Raw genomic sequence first — 23,370 nt, forward strand, 5'->3', positions numbered from 1 at the left:
ATTAATAAAATATAATTATGACTGTAGTGGTAAATTATGAATCAGACAGCAAAAAACAAGAGTGTAGTTTCTTAAGGGAAGCTTCTTTATTAAACATGTAGGAATTTGGTTATGGAATACAATTAAGGAATCAGTTAATAAAATGTATTTAAAACTGAAGAAAAACTTAAAATGGAGTCTTCAGGGAGGGAAAACCATAAGGGCTGGAACAGGACAAGAGGGAGCATACTTCACAATGTTTTTTACACTGCTCATAATGGTGCTGGTTACTTCTGATTTGGATTCAGAACATTAAGCCCCATTCTTTTTTGGGCATTAACAACTTTTACTAGGACATACACACACACACACACACACACACACACACACACACACACACACACACACACACACACACACACACACACACACACTGTTTTCATCACAATCAAAACCTTACATCATATTTTTAACAGCATTCAAAAGTTACTTGGTATATCAGCGTTAAAAGGCATACAGAAATATTAGCACTGTAAAAAAAACATCATGAAGTATGCACCCTGTGGTCCTGTTCCAGTCCTTATGGTTTTCCCTCTCTGAAGACTCCACTTTAACTTTTCCTTCAGTTTTAAATAAATTTTCCAAGCAAAAGAACTGACTGGTGGATGAATAAAGCATCCTCTGGCCAGAAAGCAATTAAAATTATCCAAAGTAACAGACTGAGGGCACAAACACAGCTCCGCAATTAAATCAATTTTACAGAAAGATAAAACATTATATATACACAAGAAAACAATATTTACGCTAGTCATATACAAAATATGTACACAGGGCACAAGTACAATCAATTGGAATTGATTGAATTACTGAGTGGCAACAGATTTGTCCACTGCTGTGAAATGCCGCTAAATCTAGAAAATGTTTGAGAGTTTTGCATGTAAATGTTGGTATTGGTATTTTATACTGCAGTAGGATTAAAAATTAAATTAAAGTGAATGTTCCTAAATGTGTATTCTCTGTGTTGAAGACGTGAAGAAGGTGTCTTGGGTACAAGAAAGCATGTAGTCTGCACATGTTCAAACACTTTTAAGCTGGCCTTGCAGTGAGTGGTACATGGTGTTAAGTAGAAATTTTGAGATTACTAAGATACTTCTATTAAAGTACAATGAATGCTTAACCTGTATGAAAAGCAAACAGGCTCCACTATCTCTAATGATGACAGTATGATGTAATGGAGATGACGAATGAGCTAGATATCAGGGATGTACATACTCTGCTACTAAACTTTCATGGACTAAATATCATTTTGCAAGTATAACGATAATTACTTGACAAAAATATTTTTTTTATATATGGCCTTTTGCACAAAGAAGGAATATTCTGATTTGCTAAAGGGTTTTTATTTTCTTGCTGAGAACTGAATATAGCAATAACAGTATTAAAACTATGCTACAACAGAAAAATAAATCACTATATTAATTATAAATACATTTAATGTATTACGCCTTCTGAAATGTATTTTGACATCATTGCTTAATTTGCTCAGTACAAGTTAAGCTGTTGTGATGAGGTTTACAATGTTCTGGTTTGTACAGTATCTTGAGTATTTTTGTAAATGTCTTAGAATCTCTTAGCAAGTGTTTTTTATGAAATAATTCATAAAGGTAATTTTTACCCCAAATCATACTATCATTTGCTATGAAGGATACAATTTGTTGTAAAGGACAATCTGAAGGTGTTCCAGCTAAGTTCACATCATAAAATGACAGATACAAACTTGCTTGCTATTTGAAGGGGAAAATATGAATCATTGGTAACTTGAGCCCATCTCAGTGGTATATTCTACAGGACAAGTCTTTGACTAATGTATGTCCTTCATCTTACTTATCTTTGCCCATTGATCAAGCACTGTCCCAGTATCATAAAGGGACTTTCCTTCCAGTTCTTGCTCTGGGCACTCCACAGCTGCCTTTGAGCAGCCAATGCAGGTCTCTAGTGTTTTTCTCCTTCACGTTCTGTAGGTGGCTGAGATGAACCACCGGCATGTATGACAATGCTTCATGTCATGTTCCTTCCCCAGCCAATACACACTATGCCACTGAGGTCTTGAACAACAATATGAGGATTGCAAAACAAGTGCTCACTGATATGAGGACTACACAAGCAAGTGTAGAATGATACAAGGACTGCAGATTCAGAAAGGTTTGGCACTTTAGGCACTGATTACTAGGACCTTCCTATAATAATCAATGGACTCAAACTCCAGGCTGTTTTTGCAGCAGGCAAAAACTCACTATTACAGACACTAACCGCACCCTCCCAATGCAATGCAATGCAATGCATGACTTCCAAATTGAAATGCAGAAATCCCTGACTGAGGGTACAACTGCATCCATACATAGCAGAAAAAGAAGTTATGTACTTACCATAACGTTCCATGTGAGTTGTTTACATTGCCTTTATTCTCACTGATGAGTTCGGAGCCCATCCTCGGCTCCGGCACGGCCGATAGCAAAGCTCAAGGTTTGCCAGTAGCTCGAGACCAAGCCCCTTATCCCACAATGCACTGCTGGAATTACCTCAGATCTTGTTTGCTGCGAGTAACAGTATATATATACATATATATATATATATATATATATATATATATATATATATATATCTATGTATATATACATATTTATATATATATATATATATATATATATATATATATATATATATATACATACCCTTTTATTTATTTCTACCAAGAAAACTTCCCAAAGGGGAAGAAGAAATATTGAATAACCAGGATGGTACTAGCCTCCAAGTCAACAGTCAGCCAGGAGGGGGAAGGAGGGAGGGACGTGAGAATAAACGCGAGATAAACAACTCACATGGAATGTTATGGTAAGTACATAACTTCTTTATGTGAAGTTGTTAAATCTCGCCGTTTATTCTCACTGATGGGTAGCATCTCTAGCACCCTAAATCCTGGGTGGCTCATGGGAGTATATTCTTCAGTACCGAGGAACCAAAGTAAGACCTGTCCCTGGAAGCCTTATCTACTTTGTAATGCGTGATAAAGGTATGAGGCTTAGACCAAGTGGTTGCAGCGCAAATATTGTCAAGGGGCAATTTAGCTTGAAAAGCAGGAGACGTAGAGACGGCTCTGGTAGAATGAGCCTTAGGTTTGTGTGTTAATGGCATGCTCGCATTTTCATAAACAAAGGATATACAATCGGACAACCATTTAGATAAGGTTGTTTTAGCCACTGGATTGCCTTTTCTGGCTTTTGAGAAGGATACAAAAAGTTGGTCTGATTTTCTAATATCCTTAGTTCTGTCAAGGTAAAATCTGAGCTGTCTGTATACATCATGTTTGTGTAGCATGTATTCCAATTTGCTAGAGTGGTTGGGAAAAAAGACTGGCAGCTCAATGACCTGATTGATATTTAACTCAGAACAGACTTAAGGTAAAAATGAGGGGTTTATTCTGAGAGATACTCTATCAGCATGGAAAGTCATGTAGGGTGGTCTGACAGATTATGCTTGAAGTTCTGACACTCTGCGGGCAGAAGTAATGGCCACAAGAAATAGTTTTCCAGGATAAAAAATTGGGATCACAAGAAGATGCTGGTTCAAGAGGGGGAAGAATAATTTGAAACAGCATAAAGTTTAAATTCCAGGGAGAATAGGGAATTTTGATAGGAGGTCTCATATGAAGAACGCCTTTAAGAAATGTCTTAGATAATTTATGACCCATAACATTTGAGCCACCAAACCCAAGGTGAAAATTTGAGATGGCAGCTAACTGGACTTGAACTGTAGCAGCTGCTGCTCCTTCCTTAAAAATTTTTGTTAAGAATTCTAAAATAGATGATAGCGGAGCTCGGAAAGGGTCAATGTTCTGCGTGTTGGCCCAAATTGAGAACCTTTTCCATTTACTGCCATATAATTTCCTGGTAGATGGCTTGTGAGAAGACAAGAAAATTTGTCTTGTATCTTCTGAAATTGAATGAAGCCTGGCAATTAGGGGAAGTGGCCAAGCAGTCAGTTTCAGGGACTGCAGTGAAGGATGAAGGTCCCCTGACAGGTGCGTCAGAAGGTCCAGAACTGGATCCAGGATCCATGGATCTTCCAACAGATGATGGTTGAGAAATGGAAACCAAATATGTCGAGGCCAGTAGGGGGATACGAGTATGACAGTCCTTCCCAGCGATTTTGCTTTCTGTAAAAATCTGGGTATCAATGGGAAGGGTGGAAATGGATAAAGGAGACCCGGGGGCCAATTGTGTAAAAGTGCATCTCTCGGGGGGGGGGGGTGACCGGGAGGTGGTATTAGGGCAAAGTAGCTTCTGCATTTTGAATTGATGTGGCTGGCAAAAAGGTCGCAGCAAGGCTGGCCCAATTTGCAGAAAATCAACTCCGCAACCTGTTGTTTGAGAGACCACTCGTGAGGGAGCAATATCGCCCTGCTTAGCTTGTCCGCTATCATGTTGGATTTCCCCGGGATGTGCGTTGCTAACAGAAAACGCTGGGACGACACAGCCCATTGCCAGACCCTGAGGACTTCTCGACAAAGGGGGTAAGACTTGGTTCCGCCTTGCTTGTTCAAGTACCAGACTACTGACATGTTGTCCATCTGAATTGCAATAGTTCCTAGAGGGAGAGAGTCCTGAAAGTACTGCAATGCCAGAAGTACCGCTCTCAACTCTAGAACACTGATGTGCAGATGTGATTCTTATCTGTCCATGTGCCTTGGGCAGTCTTTCCCTGAAAATGCCCCCCCCCACTCTATCAGGGAAGCGTCCGTGGTCACAGTGGCTACTGGGGGGGGGGGGGGGGAGACAAACGGTCTTCCGATTGTGACATGAAGAGACGTCAACCACCACCGAAAGTCTCTCTCGCAAGAATCCGTGATGAGAATCATGTGGTGCATTGGTAGTTTCTGGTATGACCACTGAGCAAAGAGGAGCCATTGAAGAATTCGCATATGCATCCTTGCGAGTGGTATAGCCAGGATTGCTGTCGCCATCAAACCTAGCACCTTCAATACCTCTGCTGCTGTAGCTTTGTTCTTTGACATCAGTGAGCTGACGTTTTGGCGGAGAAATGGGACTCTTTCGACAGGGAGACGTAGAGTGGTAGTTGAGGTATCTAACTCTGCTCCTATAAAAATGGTATGCTGCGATGGAGATAAGGCAGATTTTTTGAAGTTAAGTAAATTAAACACGAACTAGTAAACCAACACAGCTGAAACAGAGCAGGAAAAACGGTACTTCAAACGACCAAAAATAAATAAATTTCCTTATATTTTTGGTCGTTTGAAGTACCGTTTTTCCTGCTCCGTTTCAGCTGTGTTAGACTTTTTGAAGTTGATTGTAATGCCTAATTGATGGCAGAGTGTCAGAGTGTATTGTGTTGCCTGAGTCAATTGATGCCTGGTGGTAGCAGTGAGGAGCCAATCGTCTAGGTATAGAAACACCTGGAATCCTAAACGTCTCAGGTGAGCCGTGAACACTGCCATGCATTTGGTGAACACTCTGGGGGCTGTAGTGAGACCAAAGGGCAGGGCTCGAAACTGGTAATGATTGGCTCCCAGCCGGAAACGCAGATTATCTCTGGAGCGTCTGTTCATCTTTATGTGATAGTACGCGTCCTTGAGATCTATGGAGCACATCCAAAGGCCTTTCCCTAGGAAGGGAAGAATGGACTGAAGCGTGACCATTCAGAACTTCTCTTTCTTTACGAACTGGTTGAGTCTGCTGAGGTCCAAGATAGGTCTCCAGTCCCCTGTTTTCTTTGGTACCAAAAAGAATCTTGAGTAAGTTCCAAATCCAATTTGGTCTGCTGGGACTGGTTGGATGACTCTTTTTGTCTAGCAATCTGTAGAACTCTACAACTGCTTGTTCCCTGAGATTGGGTGGAACATCTGGGATTCTCTTTACAGGAATGGGAGGGGAAGAGAATGGTATGAAATATCCTCTGGAAATGATTCTTTGTGCCCAAGTATCTGTTGTTACGTTTAGCCAGGCTTCTGGGTACAAAGACAAGCGACCCCCGACTGCCTCCAGAGCCGAACAGTCAGCCCGCTTTCAGGGGCGCTGGTAGAGTTGACCGGAGAACTGACCCGTCACCCTGTTGCTGTGGATCCCCTCTGCCGCGGGGGTGACGTCTTCCGTTATAACCCCCTCCTCTGCCTCTAGAGGGGGTTTCTCCACGTGTGTCCTGAAAGGCTCCCTGTGCTTTTCGGAACCACATTTTTCCTCCCCTAGGGCCCTTGGGGTAGGGCCGAGTAGGGGTAGAAAAACGGACTCCATCGGCAGATAAGGTCTTGCCTTCCTGCTCACACATGGTTAAAGTTTCCTTTACTTTGGGCCCAAACAGTGATGAGCCATCGAATGGGGTATTAATAAAGGAAGACTTAATGGGTTCCGCAAAGCCTTAAGTCTTAAGTCTATAAAACCTTGGAATGATGAATCCCTGGTAAAATAATGAATGACAACAGTGGCACTGCCCAGAGAAAGAACACACACAACTGCATTTCATCTTCCTTTATATTTCTCTTTTGACAGCCTCAACAAGGTTTTAAATCACTACAATGTAGTGATCTTACTGAAGGCCTTGCATTATTTAAGGTCTCCTGCACTGTGGCTATGCTCCAAACAAATAAGAGTTATGTTTATCTTGAGAAATTGTTTTACAGCCACAAGTGCACAAATGAAATAAAGGTCCCATAGAGTTTATAAAATCCATTTAGAAGAGAACTTTTACAAATGGCACAATCTCATAGGACATTTGCACATACTTGTATCACAGGTACAGTCCTAGATGACAGCAGAGAAAAACTGATGGGAAACTGAGAATGCGCTCCAAACTGATCTTCTGATACCAGCCATATCAAATGCCAGTGACAGGCTCTTCTGGTGAGCAAATGGCTGTTTTGCAAGATAGTGACTATAATTCCACTCCCACCCCCATGCCCCTGGAGTGGGAGGAGGTCATGACATGATGAACTGGTTGAAATAAACCTGTAGATCTAGGAAACATGAAGATACAATCACCCTCCTGACATAGAGATGAGGTGTCACTGTACGCACTAGAAGGAGCTGCATGTATCCCTGGGCACAGAAGCTACAGAGCTAAAAAAAAAAAAAGAAATGATGTGATGTGGCTCCCAGGAAGGAGATCTCAACTACTACTCAGTATAGAAGGCCTCATAAAATAAGACATGTCACATACTAGTGCTCTGTCTTTATTAGTCTCATTATATTGATTTTATACCTGTAAGCTGTACCATCCAAACAAGAATAAGAAACCAGCACTAACCAAATTTAGCTTAAATCTGTATGAAAGCCTTACCCTTACACTCTTGTTTTAATCTGCACCACTCCACTTCTCTGCAACACATACCCGTGGTTTTGTCCACATCTTTCCTCATTCTAATTCTGTCAGCGGTTCACTTTAATATAGTTGCATCTTCACTGATACTTAACCAGGAAAGAACAACTGCACCCCACACCCGCAAGTGTACACTGATGGAGATCCTTCATTTTGTGGTCAGTTCATTAGTTTTTCAGAGAAACAAGAACTACATATTCAAAGGTACAGCTTTAAAATAAGATTTTAAGGTTAGTTATTCCTTACCTTTTGGAGGTTTTCCCACCTTCCGTGTTAAGTATTTCTCTGTGAAAGAAAATTACATATGAAAGTAACATACGACTAAATTTTAAGTAACATTTTAAAGCATTATATCTGTAGTTTAAGGATATGAGAAGGTTGATAGGAATTATTTCTGATAATGCTTTCATTAAGGGATAAGAGTAGCACAGACTACATCACAAAACATCAATACTGCGTTTGTCCAAAAAAAAATCACTCAATTATATCAGACTTGCAGTATTCAACTATAACACCAGCATAATGTTCCTACCGTGTACACCAGTCAGACTCCTCCTAGAAGAGTGGTCCCTGTTAGTTCATAGATGCCACTGATACATAAGTAACTACTTACCTAAGATGCATCATGACTGATGCTTTTGTATATGTTCACACAAAGCAGAAGACACTAGCAAACCATATTTAACATGCTGGAATGTAAGGTTGGTAAAATGGGTGTATTTCCACAAGCAAATCACTTAAATTCTTTGTTACTTAGATTACCCCTTAAAAAGGGACCCCAACTTTCCAGGAGGCTCTGTCTAAGTTGAACTAGATAGCTAACATTAAATAAATGACACAAGGTAATACGAAAATCAGTCGCAGCCATATCACAATGACATCTTGAAACAGAAAAGTTATGTAATATAATTCCCATTACTTTGGGTATTTGATGGTACCTCTTACAGCAGGCATCTTGACAAAGACTTCCTCAAATGTAAGAAAAAAATATTCAAACAGTTTTGAACAGAAGTTTGTTACAATGAATTATTGAGATCTATCACACTGCTAAGGTTCCGAGAAAAAGAAGAAAAAAATAAGAAGGGGTAAGGTCGTCAGTAAACTCTGAATTTACTGCAAAACACATCTTGAAAAATCTAATATTATGGTGAGCACCTCACAATTTTCCTTTTTACTAAGGGAATTATCTTGTAAGATATACATATGCCAGAAAAAAGTTGCAAAAAAGTAGCAAAGTTTATTAAGGGCAGCAGAACAGCATCAATACAGCACTTAAGTACCTCCTAATACAGTTATATCACAGGAAACTCTCTATAGAAATTTCAAGCTTCCAGAACTTCTAAATGTATGGAAAGAAAGCAAAGCCACAGATGTTTAAACATTTAAAGTATAGGAATATAAAAAAAAGGATAAAGATGCAATCACAGTATTAGAAGAGTGAGCACTGACTAGCATAAACAATAAATAAACACCACCCACACTTACAAAACACACACCCTCATATGTGGAGGTCCTCAACAAAACATACTCAAACAAAGGAGACCTCCGAGGCAAAAACACTTGCAATCTCCACAGCCCTCCACACCACATACCAAGCATGGTCCACACACCTGTGTCTCACAGCCACTAAGGCTTAACCATAAACCCAACATATTAGTCATAGGAGACTCCACTGTAACACACACAGATGTGCCTCTCACCAGGCTGGATAAGGAGAAAGTCACGGTTAGTTGTCTGTCAGGTGCCAGAATTCACCATATCGCATATGCACTCAAGTCTCTCAACAACAGGTACTGTTATGACTCTGTCATAGTCCATGTTGGCATGAATGACTTGAGATGTACCTCCCTGGACTACATGAAGAGGAAATGATTGAGCTCGCTGAATATGTGTCCCAGGTAGGAATGCCCCTAGCCTTAAGTAGCATTCTACCATAACAAACAATGATGCCTCAATACAAACAGAAAATGATTGACTTTAACAATTGGCTTAGTTTCTGGTGTCATTCCAGGGGGATCCAGTACCTGACAGCTTGAGAAGATATGATTAACAGACCACAATGCTTTGCCAGAGATGGCCTGCATCTGTCTCACTTGGGTTTCAAGCTTATGGCAAAGGCTCTTGCCTCCCCCATTGTGCCTTTTTTAGGAAAAGTGATGAGGTTAAAACTACCAACATAAAAATTTCAACAAAATGCAAATTAAAGCTCATGCTGCTAAACGCTAGGAGTCTAAACATGAAACTGCACTCACTGCAAGCATTCTTAACCCTGGAAGATGCTGACATCTGTGCAGTCACAGGAACCTGTTTCAAAGCTGAGGAGAGCACCCCAACCTTACCTGGTTACTCATCCTATCACACATTCAGACCCCAAACTGTGGGCAGTAAAGCCAAAGGAGGCGGAGTTTCAATATATATTAAAGACATACACACCTCCAGGCTGGTCAAACAGTATGATGCACAGGAGACACTCCAGGTGCAGCTAACCATTGACAAGACCCCTATTCAAATCAGAACCAGCTACTGGCACACAAATCTGACTCAAGATGCCCAATTCACCTATCTGGACCTCTTCGAATCTATCAAGCTTCAACCCTTTACCCTGATCCTGGGTGACTAACTACCCAAACATATAGACTGGAAGAATTACTCATACCAGAACCCAAATGCCCAGAGATTCCTCAATTTTGTCAATGCAAATGCCTTGGAACAGCTAGTCAATACCCCCTCAAAAGATGATAATATCTTCGACTTGGTATTAACCAACATGAGGAACCACTACAGCCACCCTACAGTATCATCCTCCCTAGTAAGATAAGACCATAAAGTCGTCACTTTCAAAGTCACCATCTCACATTATATCTAGGGAACAGGTCATCACTGCTCTCGCAAAGACAACAAAATACAGCCTCTATAGGACCTGATAACATTCCAGGCTGCATCCTACATGAACTCAGGCAGGAACTTGCAGCACCGTTAGGCACCCTATTCAACCAAAGCCTGAGTACCGGCTTCGTCCGCGCTGAGTAGAGGACAGTCACCGTCATCCCTTTGCACAAAGGTGGGGCATCCAGCGATCCAGGAAATTATAGATCCATCAGCCTAACTAGCCTGATCTGCAAAGCCATGGAATGGATTATCAAGGACCTCATTAACAAGGACATTGGCAACCTCCAAACACTTGATCCCACACAGTTTGGCTTTGTCAAGGGGAAGTCATGTCTGTTAAATTTGGGTGACTTCTTTGAGACAGTCTCTTAAAGCCATGGACATGGGGAAGATGGTGCACACTGCCTATCTTGACCCGGCCAAAGCCTTTGACACTATGCCCCATTCCAGCATAATAGATAAACTCTCTCAACTAGGCATCAATCTGTATGTTACCAGATGGGTAGCAAACTGGCACACTGATAGAACCCACCTAGTCAAAATAGGAGAAGCCACCTCAAGCAGTAGACCCGTAACGAGCAGCATACCCCAGGGATCAGTCTTGTGGCCTTTGTTATTTGGGATATACTTTTCTGAGATGCAGGCCAAAACCAGTGAGCTATTGCTGACCAAGTTTGCAGATGACTGCAAGCTGGGTGCTGTCATCAATTATCCTAGTGATGTAGACATCCTCCGAGATGGTCTCACCCAAACAAATGACTGGTGTCAGAAGCATGGCCTCAAGACGAATATCAAAAAAATGCATCATCATCCCCTTTGGGGAGAGTGACGTCCCCACAAATTATGACATTAATAACGTCCTCAGCACACAATCAGTCGTGAGGGATTTGGGCACCCAGGTTGATAGCAACCTGACTTTTGACCACCACATTGCTTCCATTGTACAGAAAGCTTTCTGCATGGCCCATCTCATAAGTAAGGGTATCTCATGCAGGGACAAGGAGGTCATATAACATCCCTGTATTCCTCCTTATAATGCCCATTATTGAGTACAACATCCCTTTAGGCATGTACCTCGCAAAGCACATGCAGCAGCTGGAGAGACCACAGAGGTTCCTCACCAGGAGAATCCAGGGCCTCAAACATTTACCATACACAGACTAAAAGCCCTATACCTCTACTCAGTTTCATACAGATTCCTCAGATGTGACCATTGTCTGGCATACAAGGTGACATCAGACCCCGCTTTGATGAGACTGCTCCTTATCCGCAAGTCAAGCTCCACTCGAGTAACCCGCATATGCAACCTCATCCTGGTCTATGACAATAATATGACTTGTTGGCGGGACAGATTTGTGTCCCAGAGACTCCCACATCTGTGGAATAGCCTCCTTCTCCACGTCAAGTAGAGTATCTCAATACCCCTTTTTAAGCGCAACCTGGATAACTGGATGGGAAACAGAAAATACACCCCTTGGATTCCACCTGTGCCCCTGCTGGACAGGGGCATCAGATGCTAATTTGTCTAAACATGGGCTAAGGCTTATATGGGCCTCAGGGCCAACAGCCTAGTAACTTCCCATGATCCTAATACTTTGAAAGTACAAACACAATGCAACTTTTTTCAATTTTGTAAGTAGCTATACCAGTATTTTATGCCTTTCTCTATCCTCTGCAGAGAACATGAAAAGCAGACGGTCTTTAAGGGGTCTTCTCACTGCAGTGTCAGTGCAGACTATGGACATTTAACCTATTTATTTATTTATTGCTTATTGACATTTGGTAACTGAGAATGACCACTGGCCCAGAGACCCATTTTAGGTGGAGGCCCGGAGAGAAAAGCTCCAGTTACATTAACAAAAAATGATATTGTATAACATCATATCAACAAGTATTGACAGAGTATAAAGGTAGATACAACAGTAAAATAAAAAGCATTTATACAAAGCATTTAATTCAAAAGCATTCAGATCCAGTATTTGTTTTTAGTTGCACAAATTACAAAATTAACATTACTCTATGAAGCTGCTAATGCAATCCAAATAGCTAGTAGTGGGATAATATCTAGAGCTAAAACAAAAACATAGGGACAGTAAAAGAGGTGGATGGAAGTTAAGTAGTACTAGTTGGTGGTGACTAGTGACAGTAACTTATTTATGGTGGCTTAGGGCAGTGGTTGCAGGAACACATGTGATTATTGAGGTAATTGGACTTTAGTGAGATTTTTGAATGCTTTTATGGAGTCTATTTGAGTAACATAGGAGGGCAGAGCATTCCAAAGTTTGACAATGGTGAAGGAATAAAGGCTTTGTCCTGCCCGTTTGTTGGGTTCTGATATGCTTAGGAGCTGTCTACTTGAAAACCTAAGATTTTGGGATGGGGTGTATGTTTATAGCATAGTCTGAAGTTTGTAGGTGAGAGTTAGTTGGGTGTATTGTAGATAGTGGGAGAATTCAAACCAGTTTAAACTTTTTAAGGCTTGGCAATAATGGGCCCGCAAGTTGGCATGTTGGTGGCAAATTTTGTTATTTTGTAGTAGCATGACTGTAACTTGTTCTTGTGAGATGCATGTCGGTTAGTGAAAATGGGACTACCACAGAGAAGGAAAGGGAGGAGTTGACTGTTGGCCAGTTTTAACTTGGTGGGCATATCCATATAATACTTGCACCTATAGAGCTTGCCAAGATGGGTCTTTTTAACTGTGTTGTGAATATGATTTTCAAAGAAGAGTTTGTCATCAATTATAATGCCCAAAAGTTTTGATGATTTTATTTCTGTATTGTTTTGTAAGAAAATCTTAAAGTCTTGAGTTAAGAGGTTTGGATGACAATACTGAGTTTTTATTTTTTTGGATTAAGTAGAAGCTGTGCATCATTTAGCCAGAATTCAACAGATGTAAAGGCTTTTTGCATTAACTGTTGAAGATCCGGCAGGTTGTTAGCAGAAGTGATTATCGTAGAATCGTCAGCGTTTTGGATGAGAGTACTAAGATAGGATGCTTTGTGGAGATTGTTAATGAATATGTTAAAAAGTAGGGGACCAAGAATGGACCCCTGTGGAACTCTGGTTTTATTTGTAAGATATTGGGATTGCTTGTTTTGCCATTTGACAGATTGTTTCCTGTCATAGAGGTAGTTGGAAAACAAAGCCAGTGCATGTAGGGAGCAATTTAAGGATTCAAGTTATAATAGTAGTTTAGGGTGCGATACTGTATCAAAAGCCTTAGATACATCCAGTAATATAACTGAAGTTAGTAGACCAGCATCCAAGGATTTAACAGTGTTGGTAAATGTAAGTAAGGCTGTGATTATGCTGTGTGCTAGGCGAAAACCATGTTGGGTGGAGCAAGTAAGGTACTGCTGGAGACATTTAGCAATTGAGAATGTATACACTTCTGTAGGATTTTAGATACAGGAGAGAGTATAAAGATGGGTTGGTCATTTGAGAGATCACTGGTGTTGCCACCTTTATGTAAAGGAATTATAATGGAGTTTTTCCAGAGTTGTGGAGCATATGATTCACAGATAGATCGACTGATGAGTATGCAGACAGGGTATGCTATAGCATCAACAGCGAGTTTTTAGGTATTCTGCTGGAAGTCTGTCAGCAGAGGGGGAGCATTGTTTCTGTTTATTTAGCAGTTTATGCACTAAGCACTGGTTGTATAGTAAAAGTTGGAGTGGATGGAATATTATTTGAGATATCATTTCCAGAGGGGGGAGTATATGTTTGACTTAAGAAAGGAAAAGATTTGTGCTTCTTTCAAAACTATTTGAGGTATTATTAGTATTAGTTTGTGTAGAGAAATCATTGACAAGTTTTTGAATGGTTTCAATAACGTGAGTGTTAAAGGCTTGGGAAATCTCTTGTAGGTCTTTTTCAGGAGATGGTGTGTAGGATTTTGATGGATTACAGGATTGAAGAGTGAGGAAATAGATTTCCAGAAATGTTGTTTTTTTTTTCTCTGAAACCTAGTTGAATGGAAAAGTATTCTTTTTTTATTAGTAATGACTGGCTGTTTGGCACCGTTACAAAGTTGTTTGCATTTTATTTCATTTTATGTGGTTCTATTTTTACGCCATGCATTCTAGGCTTGGTCCCTAGTAATGAGAATCTGTTTAGTATGTTTTGTTAGCCAAGGGGCATGGTTATGCTTAATTCTTTTAGTTTGCAGGGCCAGTGGCAATTATAGGTTTGTTTCTTTACTGCATTTCTAACCAGAAGATTCCACTGAGCAAAAGGCACTTTTACACGAAACAGCTAGAATGAAGTTTACACATGACCAACCACAACACCTGATCATCAAGGGTAAGAGATCAACAAGGCAATCCTGATGCAAAACAATTATCCAGCCACAAGATAGATGTCATTTGCAACATTTTCACAGCTGTTCGTCAGGATACAGTGGGTGACAGCAGTAAACAGAGTATGGGCCCAGAAGACGTCAATATACAGCAAAGATCAGTCAAATAAGTGATCCCTCCATCTAAAACCCCTAAATCAAAGAAAGGTAAGGAGGCAGGAGCTGTTATAGGCTGGACTATTCAGGAAGACTATGCAAGATGCTGCCTTATGAAACATTTGTTTCCTGCTCTGCTGACCCGTCTTGTCAGCTGTCAATAAAAGAAGAAATGACGACAGAGACTTGTATCACTCCTTGCTAGTTACTACAATAAAGAAGATAAACTAAACATTTTTTGTTAAAGAAAAAAATAAACAACATGACAGTTTTTAATTCAGGCATTCTAAGAGTCACTACATTAGCTCATTTTACTTAATTTGCAGCTGCTAGTATAATTCTTGTCTTGTCATGTAATTCTAAAAATGTTGTACTGAATTGTTATGCATTTTTAAGAAAATCAACAAAATTTGGGTAAAAAAACTGCTATTGATTCTGGAATATGAAGTGACTATGAACCTTTTTTTTGGGTGGATGTGTAATAAGACTATTTGCTAAACTGCTTACTAGTCTTGTTCTCTACTGAAAACAAAGTACCTGACTTAAATACAATTATCAGTAGTAAACCAATACTAAAGGCAAGACCATTAAAGTACTAGTAGCTGGTTGGTTTTCAAATTAAGCTGTCATTATGTAGACTGCATATTTTAAATGTATCCCTACTGAATTTTTAAATTATGCCTGATTAACTCTGTAATGTATCAAACCGCTTATATGTTTTAAGCAAAAGAATTTCGGATTAATACTATTTTTCTATTCCCATATTTCCTTGTTCAGTTTGTCTTTCTTCCAACAGTCCGAGAAGTTTTTTTTTCTTTTTTTTTTCAGTTTTGTAAGTTAATCCTGTTTTTACTCTTATTTATTCTGTTAACATTTTATCTATTTATACTGTTTGAGGATTTTTTTGGTTTTAACCACTGTTAACTACTAATACACATACACAGAGATAGAGAGGCACACATATACAGAGATAGAGAGGCACACATTACATATGTTGCCTGAGATGTCCAGACTGGCATCCCACATTTTCAGCAAAAGGACAGGGAGAAAAGCTGTACATCAAATGGGGTCTATATCATGTTGTCAAACAAACTAAAAATCGAATACCTCTTTGTCGAACTTTATCCATCTAAACAATCCATCAAACGATCATTTCAGCAAAGTTTTTCCCAGAGAGAAAAATTAGTTGGCCATCATCAGGAGTTTGCCCTTTTCTCCATTGTAGTGCGATCTCAGGGTTGGTACATTTAGTTTGGGGGGGGGGGGTTAAATTACGTGTTTTTTTGTGATGGTCGGTAGGTTGGCCAAACAATGACAATGATGGGATCACTTAAATTTATAGGTTCATAGGTTCATACTAGGCTATCTGCCCTAGGGCATTTATAAGCCTAGCCAGAATGTGTTTGGCTTTCGCCACCCATTTTAAATTTATTCTGCTATGCCCTTTTTCGAGGTTAGTATACTGTGCCTCTGTCTAACAGTGACACAGAAGTGATACCCGGGGTAAACCTACGATCTCCCATCCACTCATCAAGATTCCTCTTGAAGAGAGTCAATGAGGGACTCTGCCTAACCTGGACTGGGATTTTATTCCAGAGTGAAGGGAGCCACTGGGTTATGAATCTGTCCCTCCAGCATGTCCTATTTATTTCAGTGCTGAGGTTCAAGTCTCTCGAGCGTGTAGCTCGATGGGGTTTGGATTTTCTGAGGTGCAGCACGTCCATTAATTCCGGGTTGGACATGGCTTTATACGTCAGGCACAGATCGCCTCTGAACAGGCGGTATGCCACTGAGTAGAGCTGGAGTTTCTTTAACCGGGCAGCATATGGCATCTGTTTGAGCCCTTTGATCCTCTTGGTGAGGTACTTTTGGGGTCTTTCCAGTTGCTGCAGGTGTCTGGTAAGGTACATCCCAAAAGGGCATTGTACTCAATTATGGGCCTGATGAGGGATGAGTAAAAGGCACGATGGCGCCCCTGATCTAGATGTGAATCCCTTCATGATTAGGTGGGCTGTATAAAATGTTTTTCTAACCACTTTGGCCATGTGGTTGTCAAATGAGAGATTGCTATCAACTTGGGTCCCCAGGTCCCTAATTACTTCTTCTGTACTTAATGGATTACCACCTATGTGGTAATTTGTGGGCACTTTGTTTTTGCCAAAGGGGATGACTATACACTTTTTGGCATTTAGCTTGAGGCCATGGCTCTGGCACCAGTTGTCTGTTTCTATGAGGCCCTTTTGGAGGATGCTTGTGTCGACTGAAGAGTCGATTATGGCGCCCAGTTTGCATTCATCTGAGAACTTGGTCAGCCACAGTCCTTCCGTGTTGGCCTGTACCTCCGAGAAATATATACCGAACAAGAGAGGTCCCAGGACTGAGCCTTGTGGGACACCACTTGTAACTGGTTTGGAGTCTGACATGGCTCCAGCAATTCTAACCATGTGGGTTCTGTCCTTGGGCCAGTTTGCAATCCATCTAGTGACACAGGGGTTTATATTTAAGCTGGTGAGCTTATCTATAATGCCCGAGTGGGGTATTGTATCGAAGGCTTTTGCGAGGTCCAGGTAGGCTGTGTGGACCACCTTCCCCTCGTCAATGGCCTTGGTGACTGTTTCAAAGAAATCAACCAGGTTTAAGAGGCAGGATCTGCCCTTAACAAAGCCAAACTGGGTAGGATCCAGTGTTTGTAGGTCCCCAATATCTTTATTTATGAGGTCCATGATGATCCTTTCCATAGCTTTGCAGACCAAGCTAGTCAGGCTTATGGGGCGATAGTTTCCAGGATCCGTTGAGGCACCACCTTTATGGAGCGGGGCCACTGTTGCTGTACGCCACTCTTTGGGCACATATCCTGTAGTAAGGCTGAGATTGAACAGTAGTTTTATGTTTGGGTTTAGCTCTTCTTGGAGTTCATGTAGGCGCAGCCGGGACACCATCTGGTCCCATTGATGCTGTGTTTTTGCTTTGGAGAGGCGGCTCTTACCTGAGCATGTGAGATGTCAGGGGCAGCACTCTGCTGGGATAGATATTTGCCCTTTGGTGTGGGGTTTGCGCTGAACCTGCCAGCTAGGATGTTGGCAATGTCTGTGGGTTCGTGTATTTTTGTCATTTTGGACTAATTCTGAGCATATCTGGGAATTACCACCCAGGTTCCTAACATAACTAAAGAAAGCCTTGTGATTATCCTTAGTGTCCTGTGCAATTTTTCTCTCGAAGCTAGCCTTAGACAATTTTATATGTGCCCGTAGTTTTTTGCTAATACTGATCAGTGATGCCTTCCCTTTTTGGGATTTTGCTCTATCATTTAGTAGCTTCCTCCTTCTATTGTATAGTTTGTTTATGGCTGGGGTCCACCAGACAGGACGTCTGCCTTTGGAGGATTGGGTCTTGGTTTTATTTGGGATTGCATGATCCATGCATTCCTGAAGGAGTTCATAGAATGCGTTTATAAAGGATTCTGCGGTCTGGGCCGTATTTTCCACAGGCCCGGGGGCTTTGAAGGATTCCACCTCGGTTTTGAGGAGTGTGAAATTTGCTTTAGAGAAGTTTTTCACTGTGGTTTTCCGGGCAGGGGGTGGGGTCGGGATGTGAATATCCAGTGAGATTAGTTTATGGTCTGATCTTACCAGTGAGGGATACACTTCTGGTCTGGAGCATAGAGTCCCCATGTTGCTGATGATCAGGTCCAGAATGTTTTCCCCTCTTGTGGGAGTGGTAACAAGTTGTTCCATAGCATTTGAGTTTATAAATTCTAGGAACCTTTGGGCTAGGGTGTTGGAGCTAGAGTAATGCTCCCAGTCTATGTTTGGGTAGTTGAAGTCGCCCAATATAATGGTGTTTGGAGAGACCTTCATATTTTCCAGTGTTCTCAGGAAGGCCGAGTGGGGTTCCTGGGTTTGGGAGGGTGGTCTGTAGCAGGCTATAAGCTAGAAGGCAGTTTTACCCACTGTTAGTTGCACATGGATAGTCTCTGATGCTTCGTGCTTTGCCACCAACCTGGAGGTGTGGGTATCTTTGATGAATATCGATACTCCCCCTCCTTTTGTGGTTCGGTCCAAGTTTTGGGGCCGAAAAGCATGGTATGAGGTATAACCTGGTAGTGCTGGGGTGCTCTCGGGAGCCCTGAACCAGGTTTCTGTTACTGCACAGATATCGATGTTCTCCATGCTAAGGAGAGTTTCGAGTGCGTGCATCTTGAGGTTTAGACTTCTGGCGTTGAGTAGCATTACTCTTAGTTTCTTACCCCTTGTGATACCTATGGAGGTGGGTTTGTCTTTTGAGCCTTGCCTAAAAAAGGCACTATGGGGTAGCAAGAGCCTTTGCCAATATCCGGAAGCCCAGGGGTGACAGGTGCAAGCCGTCCCTAGCGAAGCATCGTGGCTTGTTGAGCATATCATCCCAAGCTGACAGGCACTGGATCCCCTTTGAATGACACCAGTATTTAAGCCAATTGTTGAAATTGATCATCTTGTCTTCATATTGTGGCATCATTCTTGGTGAGCTTAAGATGCTACTCAAGGTCAGGGTCATACCGGCCTGGGCTACATGCTCAGAGAGCTCCTTTATGTCTCTTTTCATGTAGTCCAGGGAGGTAAGTCTCAGGTCATTCACACCAGCATGGACAATGACTGAGTCATATTTGTACTTGCCTTGGAGTGACCTGAGTGCTTGTGTTATGTGGCGGATCCTAGCGCCCGACAGGCTGCTCACCGTGACCCTCTCCTTGTTCAGCCTGGTGAGCGGGACGTCAGTGTGCCTGATGATAGAGTCACCTATTACAATTGTATCAGGTGTGTTGTTTAGTCTTAAGGGCTGTGACTGTTTGGCACACTGGCTTTGTGAGATATGTGTTGCACGTGTTTTGTTTTGGGTAGCGGCTGCTTGGGTGTCTGCTTTGGAGGTCTCTGCTGCTTCGCAGATCTTTATTTAGAGCCTCCGAGTATGTTTTTGTGTGATTATGTGTTTGGTTTGCTGTCGTGGTAGGTCTATGTGAGACTGGAATTGTAGTGAGTGTGGTTTCCTTCTCCTCCTGACTGGTTATGCCAGTACTGAGTTGAGACAGCTTAGCCTCCAGTTTGGCTATATGGTTGCATCTCTCACATGTGTTGGAATTTGTTGGGAGGAGGAGAGGGTTGTCTGTGTACATGAGGCAGTTGTAACATTGCCTCAAGATTCCCAGATTCACCAGCTGGACCGGAGAGGAGATTGACAACTGACCTTTGGACATGCTAGAATAATATTGGGAATTCCTTAATTGAAAACCAGGGCCAGTGGGGAGTGAGGGTGTAGTGCTTTTAATTTTTAGTGCTGACTTATATAATTGCTTTAGTGAGCAAGTGCCAGGTAACTTATGTGCAATGTGTTACAGGTAACTTAAATGCAAAAACGACAAACAATAACTTTCTTTCAAGTGAAACAAGGAAATAAGTACAGTAAGCAATGCAGATATCACTAGTGACATCACAGAAGCGCTGAGAAGCCACGTATTAGGTGGAATTAGCGTTCCAGGGAAATAACAAGCAAACAAACAACAAGCATATAAACAAAGCTAGATTCAGCAGGCCTGGATCTAGTCTATGCTACAGCAAACAAGGTGTACCAATTTCAGTAAGATACAGTTCAAATATTCAGGCACTATAAACCTTTAACCAGAAATTCCCAGCTCAGAAGGGCAGAGTCCAGCCTCTTCTCCCACAAGAGTGCAGACCACAAACCTTCTTAATGTAAAATAACTGGCCTGAAGCCCAAGTGCTTAAACCAGCACTAATACACTTTAAGAATAACAGGCACTGTTATTCTCAATCAGCAGTTCCCAACTTAGAAGGATGAAAGCCACCTGCCCTGCCACCACAGTGCATGCCACAAACCTTCCTAATGTAAAACAACTGGTCTGAAGTCCAAGTGCTTAATCCAAAAGACTTAGAATGATAGCTACACTTTAATCAAGTTACTACCAAGCAGTAATAAATACAATTGAATACTTTAGAGAATGCCTGGATTAGTGCTCAAGTTACACAAACAAAGCTAGATCCAGCAGGCCCGAATCCAGTCTATGCCACAGCAAACAAGGCGCACCAACTTCAGTAAGAAGTTCAGATATGCATGCACTACAAGCCTTCAACCAGAAATTCCCAGCTCAGAAGGGCAGAGTCCAGCCTCTCCTCCCACAAGAGTGCAGACCACGAACCCTCTTAATGTAAAATAACTGGCCTGAAAGCCGAAGTGCTTAAACCAGAATTAATACACTTTTAGAATAACAGACACTGAGCCCTCAATCAGCAGTTCCCAACCTAGAAGGATGCAAGCTACCTGTTCTGCCACTACAGTGCAGACCACAAACCCTCTCAGTGCAAAACAACTGGTCCGAAGCCCAAGTGTTTAAATCAAAAGTCTTAGAATGAGTTACACCAAGCAGTAATAAATACAATTGAGTACTTTTAAGATGATACAGAAGTAAAAAAAATAGGTAGAAACACAAGTACAGTAAAAGCAGATGAAATTTTTTTTTTTTTTCTGAACAAGTGCTGAGATCAAAGAAACAGATTTGAGTGCTGAAACTAGAAAACTTTTAGTTATGTACTCACCATAACTTCAGATGTTTGGGATCCATCTCGCCTACATTCTGACTGATGGGTTCGGAGCCGATCCCTCGGCTCCGACTCGGCACGCTTATGCCAAAGAGCGAAGTCTCTTATTGGCTGAGCTTACTATATTCCAGGATGCACCACTACCAGTCCCCCAGATCTAGTTTGTCCGCATACATGCACACACGCACGCACTGCTTATATAACATCGCCAGATGAAACAAGATAAAAACAGTAGAACTCAAACCGTTCAATCTCTTCTGATCTCCAAGGCAGGGGGAAGGAGGGTGGGTATTAGGAATGTAGTGAGATGGATCCCAAACATCTGAAGTTATGGTGAGTACATAACTAAAAGATGTTATGTGATCCTATCTCGCCTACATTCTGACTGATGGGACAGCGTCCTAGCACCTATATCCTGGGTGGCTCACTGGAAAACACTCCTGAGTACCGTGGAACCAAATGATGCTCGCCCTTTAGATGCCACATCCAATTTATAGTGGGAAATGAAAGTGTGCGGTTGGACCAAGTAGCCGCAGCACAAATCTCAGAAATAGCGAGCTTGGAATGAAATGCAATAGAGGTAGCCATAGCTCTAGTAGAGTGGGCTTTGACAGATGTTGTAAGTTGCTTATTTGAAGAGGAATAAGCCTGAGTTATGCAATCTCTAATCCATTTGGCAATAGTGGCTTTAGTAATGGTTTGACCCAGTTTATTATCCGAAAAGGACACAAACAATTGATCTGTTTTCCGAATTTGTTGAGTCCTGTCTAGATAGAAGCGCAATTGCCTATGAACATCCAACATATGCAAGGTGTATTCCGCTTTGCTTGAAAATTTTGGAAAGAAAACTGGTAGCTCTAGAGATTGTTGGAGACAGAGATTAGAACAAACTTTGGGAACAAAAGATGGATTAGGTCTAAGTGATACTCTATCCTTGTGAAAAATCAAGTACGGTGGTTTGATAGATAGGGCTTGAAGTTCTGAAACTCTTCTTGCAGAGGTAATAGCAATTAAGAAGGCAGTTTTCCAAGACAGATATTTCAACTCACATGTAGCAGCCGGTTCAAAAGGAGCAGATGTTAAGGCACGGTACCAAATCAAGATCCCACGGAGGCGCAGGATGAAAACTGGGGTCTTAAAAGCACAGCACCTTTCATGAAAGTTTTACATAGTCTGCTGCTCATCAACGGTGGGTCTATGGATTCGTGAAATTTGGAGATAGCTGCTAATTGGACTTTAATAGTAGAGACTGAAGATCCTTGATTAAACAAGGATGTCAAAAATTTCAAGACCTCTGGTATCGGGGCAGTAATAGGGTCTAAGCCTCTGAGTTGAGCCCAGATAGCAAACCTCTTCCACTTGCTGAGATACAATTTCTTAGTGGTGGGTTTGTGGGCTGAAGATAAAATGTGAATAACTTCCAGGTCCAAGGTGTGATTTCTGACTAAAGTTGGAAGTGGAGGAGCCAAGCTGTTAATTTCAAAGTGTGAAGGGACTGGTGCTGTTGACCCGACTGATGAAGCAGAAGGTCCGGAGTTAGATCCAAAAACCAAGGACCGTCCAGAGTATATTTCTGTAGGTAGGGGAACCATACCTGACGAGGCCAGTACGGAGCAATTAGAATCATTGTGGACCCCAATTGGGAAGCTTTCTGGATGACTTTGGGGAGGAGTGGAACCGAAGGGAAAGCATAAAGCAGTCCTGTTGGCCAAGGTTGGACTAGAGCATCCGTAGCTGCCTCTCCTTGACGGGGGGGTCAAGGAAAAGAACCTTCTGCACTTCGTGTTGTGTGGTGTTGCAAACAGGTCGCAACACGGAATCCCCCATCTTTTGAAAATCTGAGCTGCTACTGTTTCGTTCAGGGACCACTCGTGAGGAGAGAGAATAGTCCTGCTCAGTCTGTCTGCCAATACATTTGATTTTCCCGGAATGTGGGTCGCTACCAGGAAGCGGTTGGTAGCCACTGCCCATTCCCACACCCTCATGGCCTCTCTGCAAAGGGGGTAAGATCTGGTCCCTCCTTGTTTGTTTAGATACCAGACCACCGACATGTTGTCTGTGTGGATC

The 23,370-nt window shown here is 41.8% G+C and overlaps 1 protein-coding gene across 43 annotated transcripts in view; it reads right to left on the reverse strand.

Moving 5' to 3' along the window:
• LOC122809254 (titin-like) overlaps window positions 1-23,370 on the reverse strand; it is a 3,339,665-nt gene that overhangs the window by 316,089 nt on the left and 3,000,206 nt on the right. For all 43 annotated transcript variants that reach the window (XM_044080625.1, XM_044080596.1, XM_044080621.1 and 40 more), the window contains one exon: window positions 7,612-7,650. In XM_044080625.1, the coding sequence (XP_043936560.1) occupies window positions 7,612-7,650 (39 nt within the window). The remainder of the gene's footprint in view (window positions 1-7,611; window positions 7,651-23,370) is intronic.

Source organism: Protopterus annectens, chromosome 8.part0 (assembly GCF_019279795.1).
Source record: "Protopterus annectens isolate FY-2018-M chromosome 8.part0, PAN1.0, whole genome shotgun sequence".
In the NCBI taxonomy this organism is placed as follows: Eukaryota; Metazoa; Chordata; order Ceratodontiformes; family Protopteridae; genus Protopterus; species Protopterus annectens.